At 38.6% G+C, this 11,923-nt stretch overlaps 1 protein-coding gene across 2 annotated transcripts in view; it reads left to right on the top strand.

The window, feature by feature from the left end:
• Positions 1-2,001: 2,001 nt before the first annotated feature.
• LOC126270162 (rRNA methyltransferase 3, mitochondrial) overlaps positions 2,002-11,923 on the top strand; it is a 78,145-nt gene continuing 68,223 nt past the window's right edge. Inside the window, exon 1 of one of the 2 annotated variants that reach the window (XM_049974049.1) lies at positions 2,002-3,162. In XM_049974049.1, the coding sequence (XP_049830006.1) occupies positions 2,540-3,162 (623 nt within the window). In that variant the 5' untranslated portion in view covers positions 2,002-2,539. The remainder of the gene's footprint in view (positions 3,163-11,923) is intronic. The other variant, XM_049974050.1, reaches the window with a different exon arrangement.

The raw sequence follows: 11,923 nt of genomic DNA, 5'->3' as shown, positions 1-11,923 counted from the left end.
TTTATGGTACTGCAAACTTGGACACCTAAATAGAAAGAGTATGTCTTTAATGAGGGATATGGTAAAGGGAATACAGAATTATAGTGTAATCAAGGATCCTTGTGAGATATGCATAAAAGGAATACAAGTGAGGCTACCTTTTAAGTCCAGGAAAAGTAAATATACAGAGATCTTACAGTTAATCCATACAGATGTATGTGGACCAATGCAGTGTGAATCCATAGGTGGAAGCCAATATTTTCTTACGTTTATTGATGATTATTCACAATATACTCACGTTTATTTTCTTAGTTCCAAAGACCAAGTGAGTGACATTTTTGAGGAATATTGTAATATAGCTGAAAGGTGGATGGGAAAGAAGATTAAGATCATCAGGTCTGATAAGGGAAAGAATATATTAACCAGAAATTGAAGAAAATTCTGGCAAAAATGGGAATCAGGCATCAAACTAACATATGGTACAGCCCATCTCAAAATGGGGTTGCTGAGAGGGCAAATAGGACCATTGTCGAAAAAGCAAGGTGCATGATAACTGATGCAGGATTGTCAAAAGGTTTTTGGGCAGAGGTGGTATCAAGAATGGAAAGAAGCAATGGAGAGAGAATTGGAATCTTTATCTCAGAACGAAACCTTCGAATGGGTAAATATGCCGGCAGATAAGAAGCCATTACAGGCAAGATGGTTATTCACTTTGAAGAGCTCTGAAAATTCACCACCAAGCTATAAAGCACGACTTGTAGTAAAAGGATATTCTAAAAAACAAGGGGCACATTACAAAGAAACTTTTTTACCTGTAGTCAAGTATGTCTCATTGAGATGTCTTTTAGCCTTGGCAGCAAAACGAAATTTAACAAATCATCATATGGATGTAAAAATAGCATATTTAAATGGCAAATTGGAGGAGGATATATATGTCATTCAGCCAAGAGAAGCTATTAAAAGCAGATCGGAAAGTAAAAGTATTTATGGATTTAAACAGAGTGGACATTGCCAGAATCGATGTCTACATAAGACTAATAAATATGAAGCAATCTAAGGCAGATCCCACAAACACACACACACACACACACACACACACACACACACACACACACACACACACACGAAAGAGAAGGAATAATGATAATATGGGTGGATGACTTATTTATCCTGGCTGAAAACGGAATTCAAATGAGAATTTTTAAGAAACAGCAGCTGCAAACCAGGTTTAAGGTGCACGATTTGGGGGGAAGTTGAACGTTATTTAGGTATGCAGATCACTAAGGAGAAAGAGAGACAAGAATTAAGAATAAATCAATCATCATATTAACAAAAAAAAACTTAAAGAAATTTGGCACGAGTGATTGTAAACCCGTAACTACTCCAATGGAAGTAGGAGTGACGTTAAATGTAACTGAGACAGATGTGGAATGTGACAAGTATGTCCCATATTTAGAAGCAGTAGGGAGTCTGTTATATTTGTTTCAAACGTCACAGTCCGAAATTGCTTTTGCCACGAATGCAGTGGGCAGATATTGCAGAGACCCTAAGGAAAAGCACTGGATAGCTGTGAAAAGGATATTCCGATGCCTAAGAGGAACTTCAAACAACGAATTAAGATACCGTAGAGAAGGTAATGTAAAACTAGAAGGCTACAGCGATGCACACTCGAGAGTGAATTGGGAGATAGGCGCTCCATTACTGGCTTCTGTCTTAAATTAATGGGGGCGGGGGGCACATTTCATGGTCCTGTCAAAAGCAAAAAACTGTTACATTGAGTACCATGGAGGCCGAGTATACAGAGCTATCTTACACAACACTGGAAGCATTTTGGCTAAGAATGTTAATATGTGAAATAGAACCCAATTTAATAGTGGAACCCATAGCGATCTTCTGTGACAATAAAGGAGCCATTACCCTAGCTAAAAATTATGTCACTAGTGATAGAACAAAACGTATTGACGTAAGGCACCGTTTTATTTGGGACCACATAGAGCGACAGAACATCACCATGGACTACCTATTAACAGAAGACATGTTATCTGACCTGAAAAAACCCTTGGACAAAGAGAAGTTTGAAAAGATTGTGGGACAAAATATATGTTTAAAAGGGGGTGTTGGAATTGTGTGAACAATATGTTTTGGATGAACAATATGTTTCGGATGAAACGGCGGCAAAATGCATCATGCGGAATATAATAGGCCTCTCTGATGCTATTGTAAGCTTTGAGTTCTACGTGTGTAATTAATTAAATGTTCGTTGGTTGTTGTGTTCGATGTATTTTACCTGGAAGTGCAAATCTAGTTACTGGCACTAACTGTGTTTTACTCACTATTACTTATTCATCTGTGTCGACTCTAATACTGTGCTACTACCAAAGTCTAACATAACTGTAGTGCTGCTATTCACCATCTCCCCCGTTGGCAATCCTGTTTGTGTTAAACATAAGCATTAAGCAATAAGCATGTTTGTTTTGGTTTGATCCTTCGGAACAAGGAACTGTAAATAAGTGTGCTACAACAGAAGTGCACACAGCGACAGCGTAATCTATTGGTATAAATGGGTAGTAGGATTAACCTTCTAGTTCGCCTTACAAGTGAAATTAATTTCATCTCACAAAAAAGATTCCGCACCAGATGGTTGAGCAGAAACCCCGTTAAGGTTTTGAGTGAAAACGCTTCAGATGTGCAGGATGGAATCAAAAATAAGTTAAACATTGAAACCCAGATTTTGAAAGCGGGTAGCCAGGCACAAATACATGAAGTTGTTAGTAAACAGACAGACACAAAACGGAATAAACTGTCTAATGTAGCTGCGGAACGTTTACAAAAACAAAAGGCTAGTGAGAATAGACTTGAAAGAGAGCTTGGACAGTTAGTAAAAGAAGAACAAAATTCACGCCGAACTGACCCGTTCGGGTTATCAAATTTGATTACAGAAGATGAAAGTGTTCCCGAGAAACATCCGGAGATTGTCATGCACACTTTCCCAGGATCGCATGCAGACGGAAACTGCACAGTGTCTTATAACTCAAATAGTACTGTAACTAAGAACTCTATGAGAGGTCAAGTTCAGGCTTTGGACAGAAATGAGAAACCTATAAGAAATAAAACTGAGCACGATCCTGTAGAAACTTGTGCGCCTAAACCCGTTGGACGAAAAGGGGGAGATGAAAAGTTGAGGTAGGTCCCAAATTTTTTAACCAAGTATTCACAAAATTAGTTAATGCACATTGCTGTATATGTAAAAATGTTTAGCAAGTAAGTATCTGTTTAGTGAGTATAGGAGAGGAAGTGGACTAATTGCTGCCTGTTTTATCAATTCACAACCACATTCTCATGTTTCGACCTTTAGGCAACACTACAGGCCAGTATATCACCAGAACAAAGATTTTGCAATTAAATTTGTTGGCTTTGCAAACTTCCAACCAAGTTGTCACGTTTCAGCCTATCCTGTACATCAGATTACACTACAGTTCAGTATGTTAGCGCAGCCTGTATTTTAAAAAATAATTTAGACATAATTTTTTTTCAGTGTCCCGTCTCTCATGCTTTTTTCATGTATGATGTCACATACATCACCATCATTACATAACAGTACAAAACCAACACCCACTATCAGTAGGCATTAAGTTGACCGATAGGTTTGTCCATGCTCTTGTTGAAGGAATCACCTTGGCATTTGCCTGTAATGATTTAGAAAAATTACAGAAAATAAAAATCGGTATTGAGAATGAGATTATCATTCTGCAGTGGAGTGTTCGCTGATATGAAACTTGCTGGCAGATTAAAACTGTGTGTCGGACTGAGACTCAAACTCAGGACCTTTGCCTTTCGCAGACTGCTTCATTCAGTTATACATAGTAACATACAATTGTCTTATGTTTGTGTAGACAAACAAGTTGGCTTAATGACATAAAAGTAATTACACACTGTTTGTGTAGTTTCTCTTTTTCTGCATGCACCACAAACATGTGCATGCCTTTAGGATCACAACTGTACAGCCAAGCCATCTTGTCTTCTTTCTGCCCGTCTTAAAAGTCAGTACCAGTATCTCTTCATAGTGAATTAGATGGTGAAATCAGAAAAATGGTAAGACATTAGTATTATGCACTAATGGAACTTCATTGCTATTATTAACTTCTACCTTGTGTTCTCTAAGTAATATTTAATTGTGTAGTATTCATCATTAAAGATATACATTTTGACTGCTGTTTAAAATAAATGTATTTTTTGTAGTTATAACATTTGAATAATTATAATACAGTTTCATTTCCTGATGGAATATACTAAATAACTAATTACCCATTAACAGGTGCTCTCTCTGATCACAATGCACAGTTAGTTAAGATAAATAACATAATGCCTTACAGTAAGCATAGTCCTCAGTGTAAATCAGTTAGATTAATTAATGACTCCAGGAAAATTATTTCTCTGAATATTTTACAAGATGTGCCCCTGGGATGAATAATGGACAAAATGCTGAGATAAGATGTAATCTGTTTCATGGTAAATGTATGTCATTACTTGAAAATAGCTTTCTGTGTGAGCTAGTCGAAAACGACATTATAAACAACCATGTAAAAAAAGAAACCCATGAGTTACCAGAGGATTTAAAGCATCTTGTGAAAGGAAAAGGGACATGTATTTGCTGCAAAAACAAATAAAGAACCTGCAGTAGTTGCCTCCTACAAAACTACTATGAATACTAAGAAAGGTTATTAAAAAATCAAGGAACATGGATGTAACATCAGAAATCAGTAATTCTTACAACGGACTTAAGTCTATATGGTAAGCAGTGAAGCAAGAGACAGGGCACCCAGCCACAGAGCAGGATAATATCACAACTGAATTGAAGGGCTATGAATGATGAGTCACAAGTAGCAAAGATATGTAATAATCATTTCTTAAATATAATAGTGTAGAGACAAACAGTTCAAGAGAAAAATCACAGCAGTGTGTTGAAAAAGTAACTCTCATAAAATTCAATCACATGAATGCGTCACCAACCTCTCCTTGTGAAATTAAGAAAATTATATATTCTCTTCAGAATAAAAGCTCATTGGTTTTGATGGTGTTTTCAATAGAATCATAGATGTTTGTTGCCATACAGTAAGTCTGGCCTTATCTGAAATATATAATGCATCACAAACTCCAGGTATTTTGCAGAAAGACTGATACAAGCCACTGTCAAACCACTATTTATGAAAGGTAATATGAGAAATGTCAATAACTACTGACCTCTTTTACTGCTGACATCATGCTCCAAAATGTTTGAGGTGATGTATTCTGGAACAGTATCTCACCTGAGGAGCAATAATGTCCTCAGCAAATCACAGCTTGGGTTTCAGAAGAGTTGGTCTACTGAGAATGCCATTTATATGTACACTCACTGAATTTTACAAGCATTAAATAATAAAATAGTGTGACCTTTATAAGGCATTTGACTGTGTGAATCACAGTATTCTCCTAGATAAATTAAAATTTTATTGAAAATCCAGGATGGAATGTAACAATATAATGAAAAAGGGTAGTTGCTGCTCACCATACAGCAGAGGTGCTGAGTTGCAGAAAGGCACTACAAAAAGTCTGTTCCAAAGTTAGCTTTCTTCCAACAAGACCTTTGTCAAAAGTAGGCAAAACAAACACCACACACACACACACACACACACACACACACAAATGCAACTCACACATACGACCACAGTCTCTGGTAGATAGAGTGAGACTGCGAGCTGCCAGAGACTGTGGTCATGGGTGTGTGAGTTGCATTTGCGTGAGAGTGTGCATGTGTGTATGTTGTCTTCTTTTGAGAAAGGCCTTATTGGCTGAAAGCTAACTTCCCGACAGTCATTTTGTTGTGCCTTTCCGTGACTCAGCATCTCCACTATATAGTGAGTAGCAACTATCCGTTTCATTATATTGTTAAAGTTTTATGGGATTGATGGCTTAGCCAACCAATGGACAATATCATATGTAATCAAAACATTGCAAAAAGTTGTACTTAGAAACCAACTTAGTCCAGGGCCATTATTTTGAACAGGGAGAAATCACATATGGGGTTCCCCAGGACTCAAACTTATGTCCACTATTGTTCCTCATACTGGTAAGTAAATGATCGCCCATGTAATACACAACAAGAAGAATTAGTACTCTCCTCACTCCAAGCACACAAACAGAAGAAATGGTAAACAATGTTCTTGTATGTATCATTGACGAGTTTTCTGCAAATGGTCTCAATCTCAGTTTTAAAACACACAACATGTTCAGTTCTGCACATGTAGAGGTATTGCACCAATGATAATTGTAACACATGATGAGGAAATAATAAATGGGGTATCCATATTGATGAGAATTTAAAACCTGGAAAAAGCACATTTTGGAACTCCTAAAACAACTTAATTCAGCCACAATTGCAATTAGATCATTGCAAATCTTGGGTAGAGACGCATCAGTAAGTTGACATTTTTTGTATATTTTCATTCAATAATGTCATATAGAATATATTCTGGGCTAACCCATCTTTAAGAAAGAAAGTCTCCATAGCTCATAAATGTGCTGTAAGAGTAATATGTGGTGCTCACCTATGATTTTCTTGTAGACATCTGTTGAAGGATTGAGCATTCTGGACATTCATTGCATCTACATCATACTTCAGAAGCCACCTAGTGGTGTGTGGTGGCGAGTACTTATGGTACCTTTATCTGATTCTCCCTACGCTGTTCCTCTTGCGAGTGGCTCTTGGGAAGAATGATTGTCAGTAAGTCTCTGCATTGGCTCTAATTTCTCAAACTTCCTCATCATGGTCATTATGCAAGGTGTATGTGGGGGGGAAGTAATAGGTTGTCCAACTTTTCCTGGGAAGTGCTCTCTTGAAAACCTCTCCATGATGCACAATGCCCCTCTCATAACGTTAACCAGTGGAGTTTCCGTGCAGCCAGCCGGTATGCCGAAGATCAGACAGGTTTACACGACCTTGTTGTGGTGATCACAGACACATTCCCTAGACGCTCCAGTCCGGAGCCGCGCTGCTGCTACGGTCGCAGATTCGAATCCTGCCTCGGGCATGGGTGTGTGTGATGTCCTTAGGTTAGTTAGGTTTAAGTAGTTCTAAGTTCTAGGGGACTGATGACCACAGCAGTTGAGTCCCATAGTGCTCAGAGCCATTTGAACCATTTTTTGAACAGACACATTCCCCAACAACTTACCTTGCTTTTGTTCATACCCAGGTCTTTATAGACATTCTGCAAGTGTCTGTGATGCTCTGGTTTACTGCCAAAAGAAATTCAATCACAGCTCTCTGCTTTGAATGCACCTCCATTACAGATGCCATTTTGAAGGGTACATCTAGTGCTGCCACATATCGTAACTTCATGATGCTGTAGGGGCTGAAGCAGAAATAAGAGGGGGTGCCCCCCCCCCCCCCCCCCCACACACACACAAACAAAATTGGCATTATTTTTTAAAAGTTATACATTTTCAAATTGTTTACAAAACAACCTTATCCCCTCCAAAAAGTTTCCATTACCACTAATACATTTGCCCCACCAGTGCTTACACTGTTCAAAACATATTTTGTTGTCATCTTTACAATTGGCTGACAGCTCCTTCCTCATTAGGTTCTTTACTTCTTCAGTGTTGCCACATCGTTGTCCTTCCATGCTCCTTTTCATGCATGGAAATAAGAAAAAGTCACATGGAGCCAGGTCAGGCAAGTAAGGTGCATAGGGCAGTGGACCCATGCCATTTTTAGCCAAAAACTGTCTAACAGAGATGGCTGTGTGTGCAGATGCATTGTAGTGGTAGGAGAACCAGTCTCCTATCTGGCACACACTGTTTGCACAATCTTCTTAAAACTACCAAATAAACAGTTTGAGCACAAGCTGTCAAAGTTTTTCAATATTTTCATCGATTTGGGCAGTTTATGGACTGCGTTCAGATTGGGAATGTGCATGGGTGCTGATGACTGTGCAGTTGAGCGCCCCACAAACCAAACATCATCATCATCTCTTGGTGTCTCTCTACAATTTGTACTCTCAGTTCTTCCCTCCAACACTAAATTGGTGATCCCTTGATGCCTCAGGATGTTTCCTACCAACCGATCCCTTCTTCTTGTCAAGTTGTGTCACAAATCCCTCTTCTCCCCAATCTGTTCAGTATCTCGTCATTAGTTATATGATCTATGTATCTAACCTCTAGGATTCTTCTATAGCACCACATTTCAAAAACTTCTATTCTCTTCTTGTCTACACTGTTCATCATCCATGTTTCACTTCCATACATTGCTAGATTCCATACAAATACTTTCAGAAAAGATGTCCTGACTTTTAAATCTATACTCAACATTAACAAATTTCTCTTCTTCAGAAACGCTTTCCTTGCCATCGCCAGTCTACATTTTATATCCTCTCTAGTTCGACCATCATCAGTTATTTTGCTGCCCAAACAGAAACACTCATCTACTACTTTAAGTGTCTCGTTTCCTGATGTAATGTCCTCAGTGTCTCCAGATTTAATTAGACTACATTCCATTATCCTTATTTTACTTCTGTTGATGTTCATCTTATATCCTGTGTTCAGGACACTGTTCATTCCGCTCGACTGTTCTTCCAAGTCCTTCGATATCTCTGACAGAATTACAATGTCATCGGCAAACCTCAAGGTTTTTATTCCTTCTCCTGGGATTTTAATTCATACTACAAATTTTTCTTTTGTCTCCTTTACTGCTTGCTCAATATACAGATTGAATAAATAGAGGATAGGCTACAACCTCCTCAACCACTACTTCCCTTCTGTGCCCCTTAACTCTTATAACAGCCACTTGGTTTCTGTACAAATTATAAATGGCCTTTCACTCCCTGTATTTTACCCCGGCTGCTTCCAGAATTTGAGAGAGACCATTCCAGTCAACATTGTCAAAAGGGTCTCCAAGTCTACAAATGCTATAAAGTGGGTTTGCCTTTCCTGAACGAGAAGTCGTAGGGTCAGTATTGCCTCACGTGTTCCAACTTTTCTGCAGAATCCAAACAGTTTTTGCCCGAGGTCAGCTTCTACCAGTTTTTCCATTTGTCTGCAAAGAATTTGTGTTAGTATTTTACAACTGTGATTTATTAGATTGGTAGTTCAGTAATTCTCACACCTGTCAGCCCTGCGTTCTCCGGAATTGGAATTATTATATTCTTTATGAAGTGTGAGGGTATTTCGCATCTCTCATACCTGCTGCTCACCAGATGGAAGAGTTTTGTCATGGCTGGCTCTCCCAAGGCTATCAGTAGTAGTCCTAATGGAATTTTTTTTACTACCGGAGCATTGTTTCACCTTAGGTCTTTCTGTGCTCTGCTAAATTCTTCAGGTACTATCATGTTTCCCATCTCGTGTTCATCTGTGTCCTGTTCCATTTCCATAATACTGCCCTCAAATACATCACCCTTGTGTAGGGCCTCTATATACTCCTTCCATCTTTGTGCTCTTCCTTCTTTGCTCAGCATTGGTATTTCATTTGAACTCCTGATATTCATACAGGTGGTTCACTTTTCTTCAAAAGTTGGTCTTAATTTTCCTGTAGGCAGCGTCTATCGTACCCCTTATGATATATGCTTCTACATCCTTACATTTGTCCTGTAGCCATTACCGCTTTGCCATTTTGCACCTCTTGCCAATATCATTTTTGAGACATTTGTATTCCTTTTTGACTGCTTCATTTACTGCATTTTTGTATGTTCTCCTTTCATCAGTCAAATTCAGTGGGTCTTGTGTTACTCAAGGATTTCTACTATCCCTCATCTTTTTACCTACTTGATCCTCCGTTGCCTTCACTATTTCATCTTTCAAAGCTACCCATTCTCCTTCTACTGTATTCCTTTCCCTAGTTCTTGTCAGTCGTTCCCCAATGCTCCCCCTGGAACTCTCCATAAAACTTCTGGTTTTTTCAGTGTATCTGGGTTGCATCTCCTTAAATTACTAGCTTTTTGCAGTTTGTTCGATTTTAATCCACGGTTCATAAGCAATAAATTGTGGTCAGAGTCCACATGTGCCCCTGGAATTGTCTTACAATTTAAAACCTGGTACCTAAGTCACTGTCTTACCATTATATGAGCAATCTGAAACCCTCTGGTGTCTACAGGTCTCTTCCACGTATATCATCTTCTGTCATGATTCTTAAACCAAGTGTTAGCAATGATTAAGTTATGCTTTGAGCAAAATTCTACCAAGCGGTTACCTCTTTCATTCCTTACCCCCAGTCCATATTCACATATTGCTTTTCCTTCTCTTCCTTTTCCTACTGTCTAATTCCAGTTCACTGTGACTATTAAATTTTTGTCTCCCTTCACTATCTGAATAATTTCTTTTACCTCATCATACATTTCGTCATGTGCAGATCTGGTTGGCATACAAACTTGTACTACTGTGGTAGGTGTGGGCTTCATGCCTGTCTTGGCTACAATCATCCATTCATTATGCTGTTTGTAGTAGCTTACCCTCATTTCTATCTTTTATTCATTATTATACTTTCTCCCACATTACCTCTATTTGATTTTGTATTTATAACCCTGTATTCACCTGACCAGAAGTCCTGTTACTTGTGCCACCAAACTTCACTAATTCCCACAATATCTAACTTTAACCTATCCATTTCCTTTTTTAAATTTTCTACCCTACCTGCCTGATTAAGTGATCTGACATTCCACACGCCAATGCATAAAACACCAGTTTTGTTTCTTCTGATAAGGACATCCTCATGAGTAGCCCCCACCCAGAGATCAGACTGGGGAACTATTTTATCTCTATTTTTTCCAAGAGAATGCCATCATCATTTGACCTTACAGTAAAGCTGCATGCCCTCGGGAGAAATTACAGCTGTAGTTTCCCCTTTCTTTCAGCTGTTCACAGTACCAGCTTAGCGATGCTGTTTTGGTTGGTGTTACAATGCTAATTCAGTCAATCATGCAGACTGTTGCCTCTGCAACTACTGCAAAGGCTGCTGCCCCTCTTCAGGAACCACATGTTTGTCAGGTCTCTCCACAGATACCCCTCTATTGTGGTTGCACCTATGGTACAGCTATCTGTTTCGCTGAGGCATGCAAGCCTTCCCACCAACGGCAAGGTTATTCACCCTATCACCTCTTTTCAGGACAGTATCTATTCTGTTCAACTGTTCTTGCTACTCCTTTTGTGTCTCTGACAGAATTTCGATGTGATTGGAACTACAAAATTTTTATTTCTTCCCTGTGAACATTTATTTCCTTTCCAAATTTCTTGTTGATTTCCTCTGCTGTTTGCTCAGTGCACAGATTGAATAACATTAGGGACACGCTGCAGCTAGTTTCACCCCCCTTCTCGACTACTACTTCCCTTTCTTGTCCTTCAACTCTTATAACTGCAATCTTGTTTCTGTACAAGTTGTAAATAAACTTTAACTACATATGTTTTATTACTGCTATCTACATTATTTCAAATAGTGTTTTCCATTTTATGTTGTTAAAAAGCTTTCTTTCTGTAATTCTACAAATTCTATAAATATAGGTTTGTCTTTCTTCAGTTTGTCTTCGAAGATAAGTCATAGTGCCGTTATTGCCTCACATCTTACTACATTTCTCTTGAACTATAAATTATCATTCCCAAGCTTGGCCGCCACCAATATTTCCATTTTTCTATAAGTAATTCATGTCAGTTCCTTGCAGCCATAACTGGTGGCTTAGTACATTCACACTTGTTGGCACTTGCAGTCTTTGGACTAGGAATTACTGCATTATTTTTGAAATCTGAGGGTATTTTACTCACCTGATATATCTGGCATACATGGTGAAATAGTTTTGTCATTGCTGGTTCTCCCAATGATCTCAGTAATTCTAAGGGAATGTTATCTACTTCTGGGGAATTTCTTCAGTTCAGCTGTGTCAAATTCTTCTGGCATTATTGTGTCTCCCATCTCTTCTTCATTTAT

Source organism: Schistocerca gregaria, chromosome 1, assembly GCF_023897955.1.
Source record: "Schistocerca gregaria isolate iqSchGreg1 chromosome 1, iqSchGreg1.2, whole genome shotgun sequence".
Taxonomy (NCBI): Eukaryota; Metazoa; Arthropoda; class Insecta; order Orthoptera; family Acrididae; genus Schistocerca; species Schistocerca gregaria.
The sequence above is the reverse complement of the archived record's forward strand: the minus strand, read 5'-3'. Positions and strand labels throughout refer to the sequence as shown.